The following is a 17,003-nucleotide window of genomic DNA, read 5'->3' on the forward strand; positions in this document are numbered from 1 at the left end:
AGAAAAGCTTCATGCAGTTGAAGCTGAGGTGAGGGGAAAGGGGATTGTGCTTACACTGTGGCCATGAGTCAGATGCCTGAGGCAGAAAAGTCCATACAGCTGAAAGCCAGAGTTTGCAAAACTGCAACATACAGAGCAGTAGCATCTGTGGTAAGCCAAATTTTGCCTGGCATTTGGAAGACCTGGAAGAATGTACATAGCATGGACAAAGATGGTATGGTAACATCATCATTAGTTCAGAGGAATTTCTTGCAGGAACAGTGGATGGTATTTTAGCAAATAATTGATGGGCTGGAACATAAGAATGCTAAATTAATGACATGCTGGGTAACAGCAGTGGTTCATCTTGCCCAGTATTCTTTCACCAGCAGTGGCAATAGGAGATGTTTGGGAAGAGCATGTGATCGTGACTGCTTTCTGTGGGTTGTTCCTCTTTTACTCGCACAACATCCACAACCTTGTACTAGGAATGCTGGAATGTCTATCCCTTCCCAGTACTTCAGTACTCGTTTTTCACATCCTTTTGTATGTGCTTGTAACATTTGCCTCCTGCAGCCTAGTAGCCTGAAAGTAGTGGAACATCTATTGATTTTTTTGTTCTCTGTATCTTGCCCTTTCTGTAGAAGAAAATGCCATTATTATCACTGAAAGAAAAGTTACTTTTAGAAGAGTTTGTAAGAAAGATATGGCTGAGGACAAATACTGATGCGCCAGTCTATGCTGAAGAAACAAAGTACTAACCATATGAGCAAAGATCGAAATGGGAAATATGCCTTTTGTAGTACTAAAGAATAAGTAGCCGTTACTGGATGAAAAATGAGGCAGACCTTTGATTTCGTCAGAGTCCATGCTCAGTGGATTGATATGGGACTAGTACAGCTGAAGAGGAATTTTGGAAATGATTTCTAAGGGATAGTAGGAGAGCAAAAATCATCCAGCTATCTTTTAGTTTTCTCTAAAAAATATCAGTTGTAAGTACATTACCCTGGGAATCTTGGAGCAAACCAAAACAGTGACTAAATTTGCAGGTGAGTGTCTCAGAGCCCTTGTTTGCATATGGTCGCAAAACCCCTAAATTACTATGCAGGAAGGGGATGCTTTCGACCTTCTGAGAAGAGGAGAAACTCTGGGAGAGTAGGCTGTTGCTAGGCATTTTTTTCTGTGCTGTCCCAGACAGGTTCTGGCATGAGCTGTTGAGGAAACATGTGTGCATGTTCTCTCCCTGAAAAATGTTAGTTCCTCAAACTACCATGCAAAATGCGCTCGGCTTCCAAGGTACTTCACAGGAAGATATATTATATTTGTCATGGTACAAATGGGACAATAGTTTAAGTGAATAGTTTTCGTGTATGTACATTTTTTCCTTTTGCAAAATAGCAATGTAGGAGCATGACGGGGGACTAAATGCAGACTTTTTTAAAAAAGGGAGGAAAACCCAACAGAGTTGGGTAACAAAACCTAAAAATTTTGCATAAAGGAAATAACAGCAGAAGGGAGTGATTAAATCATTTTTACACTGAGATCAGAGTAAATATAACTTCAAAAAGAGAAAACCCATTTTCTCTCTCTCTCTATATATGTATGTATATATCATCACTGTAAAGTTGTGCCTTGCCACTAGATGACTGAGAATGCTTTTGTGTGGAAGTGTTTACAGGGCACAAGGTCCAAGTAGTAGCAAAGAATTTGAGAAAATCAAGTTAGAGGTGCTACTCTGTTTTTCCTGCTTTCTATTTAGAAAGCTATGTTGTCCACAGTCTCTTTCAAGAATGAGTATTGGATCTGTTCCTTTTAATAATGGGTCATTACTGGAGACAATGGCTTCTCTGTAGTGGATATGAACAGGAACTGTGTCATAGAATCATGGAATCAATAAGGTTGGAAGGGACCTCTGGAGATCGTCTAGTCCAACCTCCCTGCTCAGCAGGGTCACCTAGAGCACATTAGACAGGGTTGTGTTCATGTGGGCCTTGAAGATCTCCAGAGAAGGAGACTCCACAACCTCTCTGGGCAACCTGTGCCAGTGCTCCGTCACTCTCACAGGGAAGAAATTTTTCTTCATATTCAGGCGGAACTTCCTGTGCTTCAGTTTCTGCCCATTGCCTCCTGTCCTGTCACATGAGACAACTGAGAAGAGTTTGTCCCCGTCCCCTTGACACCCTCCCTTCAGGTCCTTCTACACGTTGATAAGATCCCCCCTCAGTCTTCTCTTCCCCAGGCTAAACAGGCCCAGCTCTTGCAGCCATTCCTCATAGGGCAGGTGCTCCAGCCCTCGGATCATCTTCGTAGCCCTACGCTGGACTCTCTCCAATAGCTCCATGTCTCTTTTATACTGGGGAGCCCAGAACTGGACACAGTACTTGAGATGAGGCCTCCCCAGGGCTGAGGAGAGGGGGAAGATCACCTCCCTCCACCTGCTGGCAATGCTCCCCAGGATACCACTGGCCTTCTTGGCCACAACGGCACATTGCTGTTTCATGGTTAACTTGTCCACTAGGACTCCCAGGTCTGTTTCTGCAGAGCTATTCTCCAGAAGGTCAGCCCCCAGCTTGTACTGGTGCCTAGGGTTATTTCTCCCTAGGGGCAGGACTCTGCACTTGCCCTTGTTGAACCTCATGAGGTTCCTCTCTGTCCAGCTCTGCAGCCTGTCCAGGTCTCTCTAAATGGCAACACAGCCCTCTGGTGTATCAGCCACTCCTCCCAGCTTGGGATCATCAGCAAACTTGCTGAGGAGGCACTCCGTCCCCTCATCCAGGTCATTGATGACAAAGTTGAACAGGATGAGACCCAGTACTGAGCCCTGAGGGACGCCACTACCCACAGGCCTCCAACTGGACTCCATGCCACTGATGACAACCCTCTGAGCTCTGCCCTTCAGCCAGTTCTCAGGTCACCTCACTGTCCACTTGTCTAACTCACACTTCCTGAGCTTCTCTAGGAGGATGTTACGGGAGACAGTGTCAAAAGCCTTGCTGTAGGCAGATACGCAACGTTCACTGCTCTCCCCTCATCTACCCAGCCAGTCATTCCATCCTAGAAGGCTATCAGATTGGTTAAAACTGTATGTAGATATGAGTTAAATAGAGGCTGCAGTGTTGGCTGTGACAAAAGCTTGTGTTTTCATGAAGATCTATATTAGCTGGAACTGACTTATTGCCGTGGTGAAAGGGCCCTGACAGCTAACTCCTCACATGAATGGAAGTAATTAATTCTTAAAAAGAAAATAACTTATGTATGATGTAGGAATTTAATGCAAAATTGTGGAAGGATGAGCATCTTGAGTGTCTGATGATCACAAAGGCCAGGGCTTGATTACACATCTGTTTATAAACCATCAGTATCTGGAAGTCTCAGACAACATATGTACTGTGATTTCTTTCCCTGTTTGAGCTGCTGTTGAGGCTGAGAGCTGCATAAGATAGTTATGCCTAGTTGGCGCAGGGTGCTTGAAAACCTCTTCTAGCCCTTGTTGTAGGGTAGGAGACTTGTGATGATAGGAGTAATAGGATGCTGTTCAGATATTATGAAAGAATGGTGGCAGTGAGAGTGTATTAAAGAGAAACCTCTTTTTTCTAACAAAATCACTTGTTAAAGAACAGCTGGACACAATTCATAATGATCTCAAACAAATCTTAAGGCCTCTTACTTATGGTAAAATATATGCTAAATTAGATGAAAGAGCACGTTGGTGGCACAGAAAGCTAAGAATATGCTGGTTTACTAGGAAAACCAATGATCCAGAGAGACTATCTCATAGAGACAAGATTAAGAAGAAGGTATAAGCATTAAAAATGTGATTGTGAGTTTCATATATATTTTCAGGGTTAATCCGATAGTCATGTGAGGGGGAATTTCATGTGAGGATAGTCATGTGAGGGGGAATTTCTTCCCTGTGAGAGTGACGGAGCACTGGCACAGGTTGCCCAGAGAGGTTGTGGAGTCTCCTTCTCTGGAGATCTTCAAGGCCCACATGAACACAACCCTGTCTAACGTGCTCTAGGTGACCCTGCTGAGCAGGGAGGTTGGACTAGACGATCTCCAGAGGTCCCTTCCAACCTTACTGATTCTATGATTCTATGTGTTCAGCTCATTTGCAGTGATGTATGGATTTAGTCAGGTGACAACCATAGTCCTGCTGTTTTTTTAACCTGTTTTGAGAAGCAAAACACATGCGTTTTATAGCAAAAAAACAAAGATAGTTTTAAAGACAAGACTGCAGACCTCAATTCCAGTTACTTTGACTGACTAAAACAAAATAGGGCTGTGTAGATATTAAGTTTGTCGTACAAAGGTAATGAATTTCTTTCTGTATGTTTTCTGGTTTTTAGTAATAGAGAAGAAAAATGCAAAAACCTATAGTGTGGTCAGATATGCTGTGCTGGATGCAGCTGATCTGAGTGAAGTCTTTACCACTCTGATCTGTTCATAACAATGTTTCCTCACCAGGGAGAGTTGTGCTCTGCTGTGCCAGTATAACCAACCTCATGTATAGCTTTTCTTTAACAGAGCTGTGTGACAGAATCTGTCTAAAAAATCTGATTTCAAAATACATGTTCAATAAGGAAAAAAAAAGTTCAAGGAAAAGGAAAATGTTTTCAGGACTGGATTAGGAATTGATTATATGTGCAATTATTTGGCAGAGCCAACAAGGTAAGAATTTTAGTTAGGGGAAGGGGAGGAGGAAGAAGCATGATGCCAAGCATGTACGAACAGCCTGGGGTTTTGTAATTTCTTGGCCTGGCTTTAGTTCAGACAGTAGAGCATGACAAAAAGTGCCCCAAGTTAATGCAGTTATGGTTACAAACTTGAAATCCAGGATATGCAGGAAAAGCACAATTGCTCTATTAAATTAACATGTCTGTCTGGCAGTGTCCATGAACTGATACAATCTTTGAATGTACATAGGGGGTACAGGAGGAGGAAGGTGTGTTTTACTTCTGCCTGAATATTGATAAATGCCAGAGTGGAACACTGCAATTCTTGGGTAGGATTTGAGGGGGGCAGGTTTAGCTCAGCTGGGTAGAGCGTGGTGCTTCTAATGCCAAGGTCACTGGTTTAATCCCCACGCGGGCTACGCTGAGGGTTGGACTAGATAATCTCCAGAGGTCCCTTCCAACCTTACCATTCTGTGATTCTATGACTGCAGAGTCAGTCATCAAAATTCAGGTATCTACTCCTGGGGCTTCAGAGGTATACTTCACTGTAATCAGAGGGCATCTAGTCAATACCTAGACCCATTAGACCAGATAAATAGTCAATAGCAATTTAAGGGTTAGCTAAATAGCTAATTAAGGATTAGCTAAATAACTCTCTGAACTCAGCAGAGTAGGACAGGAGCTTAGCCATGTAGAGCATATGTATCACAGAAGCACAGAACGGTTGAGGTTGGAAGGGACCTCTGGAGATCATCTTGTCCAACCCTCTTGCTCAAGCAGGATCACCTAGGGCAGGCTGCCCCAGACCCAGTCCATGGCTTTTGAATATCCCTAAGGATGGAGACTCCACAGCTTCTCTGCGCAACCTGTTCCTGTGCTCTGTTACCCTTGCAGTAAAAAATTTCTTAGACAGAATTCTCTGTTCTGTTTAGACAGAATTTTCTGTGTTTCAGTTTTGCCTGTTGCCTTTTGTAGATTCCTGCATTTAGCTTTGAGCCTCTCATGCTTGGAACTCGATAGGTTCCATTAGAGATCCTGCCTGGACTCTAGCTGTGAGTCCGCAATGGTGTGGTTCCTACAGTACTGATCCTACACCATAGTCACCAACTCCCATGTAGATAACTTGGCATCGTAAATCGTAGCAGGACTTACGAAGACACGCCACTGAATTGCACTCCTTGTGTATATGTTTTTTAAAAGATGCTGAAAAAAATTATAACATTTGTTAAAAATCAGCAAAATTTCTTTTTGAATGATGAAGAAAATGGAAAACCTTAAAATGAATCTATCTAGCTCATTAGAAAGAAGATGGAGAGGTGATTGATAGATTCTTTCATGAAGACCCAAAGAACTAAAGGGCTGAAGTGGTTTTAAATCCACAGTAAGTGGATGGATGCATAAACCAGAAATACTCGGACTAGAAAAAAAGCTAAGAAATGAGGATACATACCTACTAGAACAAAGTGCCAAAGGACTTGAGGGATTCTTAGCATTGTTGCGTCAAGACCAGATGCCTTTTTCAAATAAGTACTTTAGTCAAACATGAAATACTGAGTTCAGGATATAACTGATATGGAATGGCTATGATCTATAGGATGGAAGAGTAGATACTATGAAATATCTTAAATTCTACTTCTACGTTTTAGTTCTTTTGGCTTTGTTGAATGATTTAACATGGTATATGATTTGTTATAAGATATGTAACGATGTGTAAATGATATATAGCTTATGCAACAAAGAGAAAGGCTTACAGCTGGTGATTTAATAATTGTGATATTTCCAGATTTTTATGATTGTTTTATTATCATTTCTTCACATTAAATTTTCTTCTGTTGTGTGGTTATGGTACAGAAATACCTTTTTCTTCCTTAGTCTTCCTAAGTCTTCCAAGACTTATTTGAGATAAAAACTCCAGGATATCATTCACAACATCCGTAAGAATTATAAAGATGCAGATCATCAGAAGATGAAGGGAAGGAACATGTTTCACAAGTGGATGTGCTCTTCAGAGCATTCGCTTCCTCAGCTTATAGAAAGCTATGATTGGTCTAGAGGGGACCAGTGAGTCATTAAGACGGGAGTGATTTTTCCTGGGGGAAGATAAGCCACAGTCAGTTGAGTGACTGACTGAAGGGAAACTTCTTGGAACTCTTGCAAGCAAAAAGGTGACCCCAAAACAAAGAAAACATAAATTTCTGTCCTCTAGGGATAGAGTATGTGGTCTGAGGACCAGGCTGAGTGAGTCATTCATCTTTCTTCAGGGAAACTGAAGCAAACTTGGATATGGGTGTGAGTTGATACTGTGGCTCTGTTTGGAAGCAAATTTGTTTGATTTCACTTTGTATCTGGGTCTCTTCCCTTCAATGTTGATACCTTGTGCATCTGTTGACTTTTGTGTAACTGGCCTTGTTTCCATTACTGGTAGCTATATAAAATGGAATTAATCACTTCCTAATTTTTAAAATTTGGCTGCTATGTCTTCTGCATATTTATCACAAAAGACCTTTAAATGCTGAAAATGAGAAATGTAATAAAAATACTGTTTTATTGCCTATATTTCTTACATATAGGGAAACTTTTTATTGCGTATAGCTTTTTAATACAATTATCTACTGTAGTCTGGATCTGCTAGGCAAGGTCTAGGTATCCAGTCCCAAGCATTTCTCGCTGTGCAAACTGAATTTGTAGCTTGCTACTTGACTCCAGAGAAGAGGATAATCAGACTGCTCATTATCGTCAGCTTGCTGATTGTCTCCGGTCATCCTGCTTGCATGCAGTGAATCTACTAGAAGTTCAGGCAGTCTTAAACTGTAGAAGCTAGTTGTCTATTGTGAAACTCAGGAATTAGAACCTTTGACTTACCTCACACAATAACTGCATGATTACAGTCTGCAGATAGTTGTGTCTGGCTTTCAGACTACTTCATTAAGAGTTAATTTGTATGCAAGTTTAGTTTTCCAAAAAACAACACACATGACTGATCCACCCTATCATAAATTTTTGTAATGATAAGGTGGTGCAGGCTCATCTAAAATTCCTCCCAAAGGCGGTGTCAGATTTTTACTTTAGTCATCCTAACCATCTTTTCCTTCCCTGTATTTTCATTGTAGCAAGGCATTGTTTACATGAGCTAGATCCTCACAGTTCTACTCCCACTCTCACCCCCACTGGCAGTTTGCAACATAGATACCCTCACTAATGCTTCAATTTGGATTTTTCTTTTTTTAAGAAAAAAAAATCCTCATAATTCTTTTCCTTGAAGCAGCTTTCCTCAATGCTTCACTTGAGGTTTGTGGTTGATGATATGAGAAGGTAGAAGTGTTTCAGAGACTGCTTTTTTGAATGCCTAGGAATGAGACAATTCAGCTTGCAGTCCATTAAAGGTGACTGAGGGAGAAATGGAAGGGAGGAGGCGTATAAAACAGATTTGGGAGTGAGCTGTCAGAAGTAAGGAGCTGGCTTCCATCTATTTACTGTTGAGGATGGAGGTGAGGGAGCCTTGAGAGCTTAGCTAGTGTGCAGGTGGCTGGCAGGCTGGGCAGAGAGTAAGTGGAACTGGGAGAAACAGTCATCTATACTGGAGAAAATTTTAAGGTGCTAGGGAATTTTTATTTCTCCTCTTCTCATCCCTTCTTTGTGATAGAGATGAAATACATCTATAAGATTTTTAAAGAATGCATGGAGAAGGGCTGACAGTAGTGCTGATGAAGAATCAAGGTGTTTCCTTTTGCTTTGTGCTGGCATAACCGCATGCATAATTGAGCCAAGTGAAATACCAGGCACCATCGCTGCCGCCTTACCTCCCTATGGTGAAATCTAGGCAAAATGCTTGTAATCTACTGTGTGCATCTAGAAAGTCGAACGATGTGATCCCATCAATAAGTTTATGCACAGATGAGAAATGGAGTAGTCAAATAGCTTCCTTCGGAGCTCCTGTGCTATAACCACCCTGTAGCTATTTTCCTCAACCGATAACCCGTCATTAGGAGACCTTCCAGTGTGCTTTCCAGGTCTGTGAGGTGCAAAGGCTGTTGTGCTGGTAAATCTTCCATCCAGAGTTAGGATCTTGCCTGAAGTTGAAATGTGAGTTGTGCTGACATATGCAGTTGTAATGTGTAAGGTGTGCGGGTTTGCTGTTTGGTCAGGTGAAATTAGGGTGAAATCAGGGAAAACTCAGGAAAAAAAAGATATGAAAGGTTATGCTCAGTTTTGGCTTTAGAGCATGTGGGTGGGCTACTAGAAGCATAACAGGAAATGCATTCTGTTTCATAGACAGTACCATTGAAAGTATTTGAAAATCCAGGTAGCTCGCTCAGTTTCCATTCTTAGCTGACATGCCGCTTATCTTTTCCAATTAGATCTAGAGGTGACAGGCTGGAAGCTTTATAGCCTTAGCATACATGTTCTCAGGCCCTGATGGTCACTTATGCGTCTTTTGGCATACAAAGATTAAGCAACCACAAAATTCAGTTGGAATCTATTTATGCATTATGATGAAGAAAGTGGCTCCTATCTAATATAAAAAATGGATACATTTTTTAAAAGGTGTTATTTATAATAAAATTTGTTAATACAGGAATTTAGTGTTGAGCTAAAATTTCTGCTAGTTGTTATACAGGGTGGGTTTCTTTGTGTATGAGTTCTTTTATGTGTAGTTTTTTTTTTTCTTTTTTCTTACTTGTTTGGTTTATGAGCAAGTGGCAGGACCATGATTTCAATTTGCCAGGAAAAAAAAAAAAACAAGTTGGTGTTCTGAAAAGGTCTAGGAGTTTGTGTGCAGATATTTTTGTATGCTGAGAATATATTCAAACTGGAAGTTTGATGGGAAGGATGTAAAGTGATCCACAAGAAATGTGAGGTTTAGTTTAGAAAGTTGGGCCAGGATCTACTGTCCTAAATAAGATTTTCTTCACTATCATATCCTGTTTTCTAAGAGTAAATTCACATTTACAAAGAACCTGCTAAAACTAGCCTCTTGTAACATTTTGTCTTGCAATGTTTGATGTTTTTTTTCTTAATTATAACATTTCACAATTACTATCCTTTGCGAAGAAAAAGCTTACTTTCTCTAGTGTCAGGTTTTCTTTTTATATGGGACAGAGTGGTTCTTAGAAAGCTACAAGTCTCTGTTGAACATCAGTTTAACTTTTAACCTGGAGTGAAAAAACACCTTACTGATTCATCACATGGCTTGGGACTATTAAAGATTACTTATCTATCTCATTAATCAGCATTCTATTATTTTGTTACAGCAGTCACAGAAATAGCCCACAGAGAAGGATGTTCATGTTAAGTCAACCAATTTTGTAAGGTTATTAACAAATATTATTAACAAATAATGGAGAAGAAAAACATAGACTGCACTATTAGATTAGGTATTGCTGTAAATTCTTCAAACTGCATAAGAATAGGTGTAGTTCAAATGTTATACAATGCATCCACTCTTAAATTTGGTAGTTATGACTAAATATTTAAATCTTTCAATAGCGTTAAGTAGTTTTGTACTTGTTCTAAGTTAAATTCTTCTGGGAAATAATTTTTTTTTTTTGTTTCTATTGTGTTGCAGACTCTCCTACAGATTTTTGGTGTGGTAGCTGTGGCTGTGGCAGTGATTCCTTGGATACTAATCCCCTTAATTCCTCTATTTATTCTTTTCATTTTTCTTCGACGATATTTCTTAGACACCTCAAGAGATATTAAGCGTCTGGAATCCACAAGTATGTAATTTGGTGGTACTTGATGTTAGCTTGAACCCAGTTTATGATTATGTTAAATGCTAACATTTTATAGACAATTCATTGATTAGTTTTTCTTTGGCTTTGCAAATAAATTCCTTATTGTGTTGAGTCTCAACTAGTTAAATACATACTTAATTCCTGCTTTTGCATAATGATAAATTTTGATTATGTCCATTTAACTATGCGTAAGTCAAGTTAGTTAAGAGCTTGCCTTTGGGACCTTACATGCACATAGTAATGGTGTTTCTGGTCTGACTGTTGTGCTTGGCTTTAGCATGAGTATGATATGAAATACTAAGCATCATGAATAACAGACATGCAGCTCATGTCATTAATAAAGCTCAAAAAATTTCTTGGGTGACAGCTACTGTTAAAAAATGTAAGACATTTTGGTATAAATTAGTTGTCTGGCTGTCTGAATGATTCTAATTGAGTAAAAGGATTTTGGTTAAAGATACCGCATATTTATTCTAAGAGGATGCAGTACAGTAATGTGTATGGTTAAATATAAAGTAGTAGGATTAAAGATTAGCATAGTACAAAAAGAATTAAATGTTGCCCTTGAGCTATTGCTAAGTTACTCTCATTTCCTTTGTAGCTCGAAGTCCAGTGTTCTCCCACTTGTCATCATCCCTCCAGGGACTTTGGACTATTCGGGCTTTGAAAGCAGAGGAAAGATTTCAAAAATTATTTGATGCACACCAAGACCTCCACTCAGGTTTGTGGTAAATTGATGTGAAAAATCAAATACTTTGCTCTGTAGGAGGGAAATATCTTACGCCTTCAGCAACATGTATATAATGTACATTAAAATCAGTAGGAGCTGTGTGTTTGTCTCTTTAGGGTAAAATTTCTTTATTAGAATAAAAAAGTTATTATCTGTCTAGATTTTGAGTTTACTTTGGGCTATAGTATAATTTCAGATACCCATGCATATGTTTTAACAATGTCTAAGATAAACATTTTAATTTATGCCTGATAAGAGTATTTAAAGAATCTTGTTGACATTTTCCTGAATTTTGTCTTAAAAAAAAAAAAAAAGGCGATAAAAAAGCTAAGCTATATTATGAAGCATTTAATATTAAGTAGTGTGCTAGAAGTAGGCAAAGATATTTCATATAAATCTTTTTTCTGGAGAAGTTTCATAAATCTCTTATTTTTTACTTTGAGCAACTTTCAGACCTCAAATGAATATACAATATTAGCATGACCAGAAGGAATAAAATATTAGTATTCTACAAGCAAAACTAATATAGCTTAGGTTTGTACTATGACTCCTTACCTCTATCAATTAAATTTCTAACTAACCAAAAATGTTACCAGCTGCCTGTTACAGTGTTCTTCAAAATACAGCAGAAGTTCTAGACCAATGAACAGGAGTGCAAACTTGTGATTTTATATTTGTTAGATAAGTTCTTGAATTTTCCTCTGTCATAAGATATGCAAATATATTCTATGGCTTTTTAAAATTTGATACACTTTTAAAGTTTCAGGCCAGAATAGAGCAGCTGATCTTCTCTGAAGTGTTGCTTATCACAGGTCATATAATTTTGCACTTGTATCTGTGATGAGCACTGTGGCTTTTTAAGTGGATAAAACATATCTTCCATGGAGGGACATCAAGCTTTGAATTCCCCTTTTCTTAGTATTTTTAAGCCATTACCTATCTGGTCAAAACAGTCTGACATTAGCTGGTGGTGAAGGAAAACAAAGTTCTTTCTAAGTTTTGTTGAAAAGATATCCTTAGTGGATAAACTACATATACAAGATTCACTGTACAAAGAGGAACGTGACCTGTAAAATAAATCTTGTTTGTATTTTATGGTCAAATCAAGGTACGTAAGCATGCAATTTTTCCCGGGTATTTCATGCATCTAACTCTAATAAAATGGTTCATAACACCCCTGCTGCACAGTTCAGCAGCATGCTTTTGAGATAAAATTTAAGTGCCTAAAGTTGCACCATTTTTGAGTACCTACACTTCTCATCGTGGTGCCTTTCCTACCAAAATATCAAAGTATATCATCTTATTTAGTGTGTGGGGGGAGCGGGTTTAGTGTGTGTGTGGTTTTAGATTCTTTGTGCGAACGTGAGCCAGCAGTTGGCCAACAGTGTCCTGGGCTATATTAACAGGAGCACTGACAGTAGATTGAGAGAAGGGACTATCCTTCTCAACATTCAGTAGACCACATTTACATCCTGTTTTGGACCACCAAATACAGGAAAGACATTAACAAACTAGAGTGAGCTCAGTGGAGGGCTGCTAAGAGGGTTGGGGTACTATGAGGTACATAGGAGCCTCCCTATGATGAGAGGCTGAAGAAACTGATTTGTTTGGCTTGGGGAAGAGAAGGCTTTGAGAAGATCTAATAGCTGCCTTCAAGCACAAGGATGTTATCAAGGAGGAGGAGCCAGATTCTTCACAGTGGTGTATGGTTGGAGGAGAGAGGAAAACAGGTGTAAGTTGAAACAAGAGGCTGGATATAAGGAAAATCTTTTTCACTATGAGGATAGTCAAGCAGTGGAACAGATTGCCCAAAGATGTGCAGTCTCCATTTTTGGAGATTTTCAAGATCCTAGATAAAGCTCTGAGCAACCTGGTCCAACCTCATAGGTGACCCTGCTTTGAGGAGGAGGTTGGACTGGATTTCCTTCCAATCTGAATGATCCTGTATTCATAACGTACTTAAACCATAGCTGATAGGAGAGGGTATCTTGCATGCTTGCTCAGAAAGTTGAATCATAGAATCACAGAAGGTCCTGAGTTCTCTTAAGTTCCCCCTCAGCTGAAGAGGTTTGAACTCTTTCCCACCTCGGAGAAGGCTCTCCTAGCCAGCAGTGTTTTTATTCAGTGCTTTTGGCTAGAGCACTTTTCTCCTCTCGATATGAGGCTGAGCTTGGGAAATGACACTGCCTTGAGAGCTCTGTTTCAAGGGTTGCCGATCACTTTGGTATTGAATAGTCTTTAGATAAAAAAACAAAACAGAACACCTGAAAGGCATATTGAGGATTCACCTAAGCCTAAACTTCCTTCCTGCCACTGCAGCATGTCTCTCAGCAAGCTCTTCAGAAGCTCTGTCCTGATGAGTCCCCGTTGAAGACTGCATTTCTGCATTCACAGCAGCCTTGATTACACTGGAAGGTTGCAGAGTGGCTTGTCTCGAGCCAGCAGTTTTTAGTGCACCGATAACAGCACCGATAGAGCAAAGCCTTGGAGCTGAAAATCTACATCCCAAATCCTCCATTTTGTGGTCTTACTCCTAGGCTATTACACCAAGAATGACCTCCCATCTAAGTGTAGAATGTAGGCTCGGTTTCTAACATCACTTGTCTCCTGGGCTTCAGAGAGGTATCTGACTCCCTATGATAAACTTGAGATTTTTTATGGCCTTCCTTTCTGTATATGTAATTCCTTGTGTCTAGGGGTATGACCTTCCGTTAGACCATATCAGATATCTTTTGTTTACTGAAACCAGCTGCTAAATATGTGGTCAGGCTTTCAATTAAAGTAGAATGAGACTAACAGATTACCAAATCTGGAACTTCCTTGGCTTCCTGTTATCATCTCCAGAAATTACAAGCAGTTCTGTTGGCTGACCTATTGATTTAATCACTGCTTAATCTGGCTACTCAAATGATCTGACTTAAAAACAAACTTACCTCCTCTTTGTTATAATAAGGATTTTTTTATTTGAATCTTTCCCAGCACTGGTCTAACAAACAGTTAAACAGTTCAAACAGCACTAATTTTTAGCACGGAGCAGTGGCAAGCAATGCTGAAAGAGTTGGAATAGTAACCTTTACTGTGACTCGGTAGCTATTGGAACAATTCATCTGACTGCAACCTAAGCAATAAATAAATAAATATGCAGTATTTTGTTATGGCTTTTTGACTTCTGTTTTTGGCCCTGAGCTCAAACACTTTGCTTTTTATATTACAATATCTTTATGTGTTATCCTCTGTATGTTGTACTGTAGAATATCTGGGATGGAATTCAGCCCCAAATTGTGGTTATGTAAATGTAAGTGCCTGCCCAGTGGAGATGTTCACTTGTGAAGTCCTCCAAAACTAGACGTATGCCTTCGGTCAATTGAATAGCTATGCAGCTCCACTGAATGTAATGACTAGATCTCCTCTGCCTATGATGGGAGCTTAACCATAGCACCGCAGCCATCTAAAGACTTAGTTCAGACAAGTGTGTTGTGATGCAGTCTTATCAAAAACAGCCTGCAGACTATAGTTTGACTACAACAAATATGTTCGTACTTCTACGTTTTGTACAAGACTCCCATTCCGAGTCCACTGGAGTACAGGAGGGGCTTCCATTGTAAGTAACTGGGCTGTGCTTCAGGCCTTGAATGTTTCTATTTTTCCTCCTATTTCTGTTTGTTATACTAACCTTGGTTTTATTGCTGTGAAAGTAGGTCAGACTCTACGAAGAAAACAGAACAAAATTCTGATTATCATCAGTCCATGCAGACATATCCTTGAAGATGACAGTATATTTTTTCTTCTTTTTTTTTGTGACAACTTGTAATATCAACAGGAGTTAATTTAATAATAATTTTTCATTTTTCCCCTAATAATTAATCATTTTTCTCATAATCCACTGCTCTTATGTCTTTGCAAAATACTTTAGAGGCTTGGTTTCTATTTCTGACAACCTCGAGGTGGTTTGCTGTGCGTCTGGATGCCATCTGTGCCATTTTTGTTATAGTGGTTGCCTTTGGTTCCCTGCTTCTTGCCAAGAGTAAGTACAGATATTGGGAAAGGTTCACTCAGTAATTACCATGTATAGTAATGTCTGTTTTTTTCATAGTTTACTGTTTCTAATTGTTTAAGAAGTATAATTAAGTTAAATGTTTCTTTCTAGATCAGGATGTCTTCCTCAGTCTCAGGCACTGGAGCTCTGTTTCATTTCCTGCAAATACTGGAGGCAGTTCAGACATCTTCAGCTCTTAGGCATGCATCTGCTCTGTTCCCCAAATGTGCAAACAAACTTGCATATCTGTAGTCTTCAGTTTCAAGATTCTGGCTTTCAGACCAATAACAGCAAATAAATCTTTTTCCTCACCTTTGCCTTTGCTTTGCAAGCTTACAGGGCTTTGCTTTTTGTACTGAAACACCCGCAGAGCTACTTAACACCTCTTCCCTTTTTACGCATGGCACAGTAGGACAAAAGACAAACTAAAATTCTGAAGGATATTCTTCTAATACCGTGGATCACCAGGATAGGCCAGTTCCAGAAAGAAAATTATCTTGTGATAAAACAGTTTGTATTCACTGTCACTCATGAACTGTGTTTAGCGTATGCATCATCCAGGGTGCAATTGGGTTAAATGTACTAAAACAAGATAGTCATCTAAAATATGAAGGAAGAAGTAATTATCTTGGACATGCAAATTAGTGCTAATTCGCTATTTTTGTTTCTTTTCTTTTTTCTTTGGGTAAGTAAGTTTTGTATGTGTGCATGTGTGTTTTAAAATACTGTATGCTGCTTAACAATGAAAATTTTGAGCTAGGTTTGAAGTTATTAGACTGCAAAAAGACAAGTCAAAACAATGGTCCTGAATCTTTTTTTGCCTCTGGATAAGGAGTAGCTCTCTTGAAGTCAAGAGAACTGTGCTAGGATTAAGTTCAAGTAAGTCAGAGGACAATCATACTTAATACTAGGGCAGACAGAATTAATTTATTTTACATGAGTTGACCCACTGAAAGTATACAAAAATATGTTGTCCTGTTATTTTATGTGTTCATTTGCAGCTGTACAGAGTTGATGTAAATGTTCATCGCTTATTTTGAAATCACTTTATGCTTGTTTTTGCATGGATTGGGAGGCTGTTCTAGCTCCCTTAGAAAATAACTGAAAAAGTTATTAATGCTTAGCCAAATAAGGATGACTCTAGCAAGCTATGTAAGTGTGATCTTGAGTCTGAACCTCAGGTTCTAGATAAGTGAAAGATCAAGAAGAATGAGGATGTCTGTTAAATACTCAAATAATTGTGATAACATTCAAAAAAATGGGGAAAGGGGCAACAAGTACTTGTTCTGCCTGGAGCTACTGATTGCACAGATGGTAAATACTGTGTAACCAGTAAAAATTCTGACTGTGATGCTTCCACTAGGTATTTGTGTGAAAGTAAGATTAATTAGAATTTTGTGTAATTACCAGTTTATCTATTTGTTTTTCTTTTTTCTTCTTTCTGCAGCTTTGAATGCAGGGCAGGTTGGTTTGGCTCTATCCTATGCAATCACTCTCATGGGAACATTCCAGTGGGGTGTTAGACAAAGTGCTGAAGTTGAAAACCTGGTAAAATTTATTCCTTCCTTTTCTCCCTTCTTGATTCCATTGTTGTCTTGTGACACGAGACCTTAAGGATAAGATTCTTTTTACCTAACTTAGAACATCAATACTTTCGCAAGCAATTGAGGCACCGTTTACAGTCTGTGGAGAAAAACAGCCTTTTCTAGTGTATAATTGGTCCAGCTGATTCTGAATGTCTTTTGAGATGAATTGTTCCCAAAGACTGTCCTTCTTCATTGACAGTAAGAGAGCCCACTTTACAGCAGTAAGGAGACTGGCTATTCCAATGTTGATGTGTACAGTGA

The 17,003-nt window shown here is 39.3% G+C and overlaps 1 protein-coding gene across 1 annotated transcript in view; it reads left to right on the forward strand.

Annotated features, from left to right (window-relative positions):
- The window catches only part of ABCC4 (ATP binding cassette subfamily C member 4 (PEL blood group)), a 153,854-nt gene that overhangs the window by 95,459 nt on the left and 41,392 nt on the right, over window positions 1–17,003 (forward strand). The window contains exons 21-24 of the mRNA XM_062575852.1: window positions 10,222–10,372; window positions 10,992–11,111; window positions 15,034–15,144; window positions 16,604–16,704. Coding sequence (XP_062431836.1) covers window positions 10,222–10,372; window positions 10,992–11,111; window positions 15,034–15,144; window positions 16,604–16,704 — 483 coding nt within the window. The remainder of the gene's footprint in view (window positions 1–10,221; window positions 10,373–10,991; window positions 11,112–15,033; window positions 15,145–16,603; window positions 16,705–17,003) is intronic.

This window comes from Rhea pennata, chromosome 1, assembly GCF_028389875.1.
Source record: "Rhea pennata isolate bPtePen1 chromosome 1, bPtePen1.pri, whole genome shotgun sequence".
Classification (NCBI taxonomy): domain Eukaryota; kingdom Metazoa; phylum Chordata; class Aves; order Rheiformes; family Rheidae; genus Rhea; species Rhea pennata.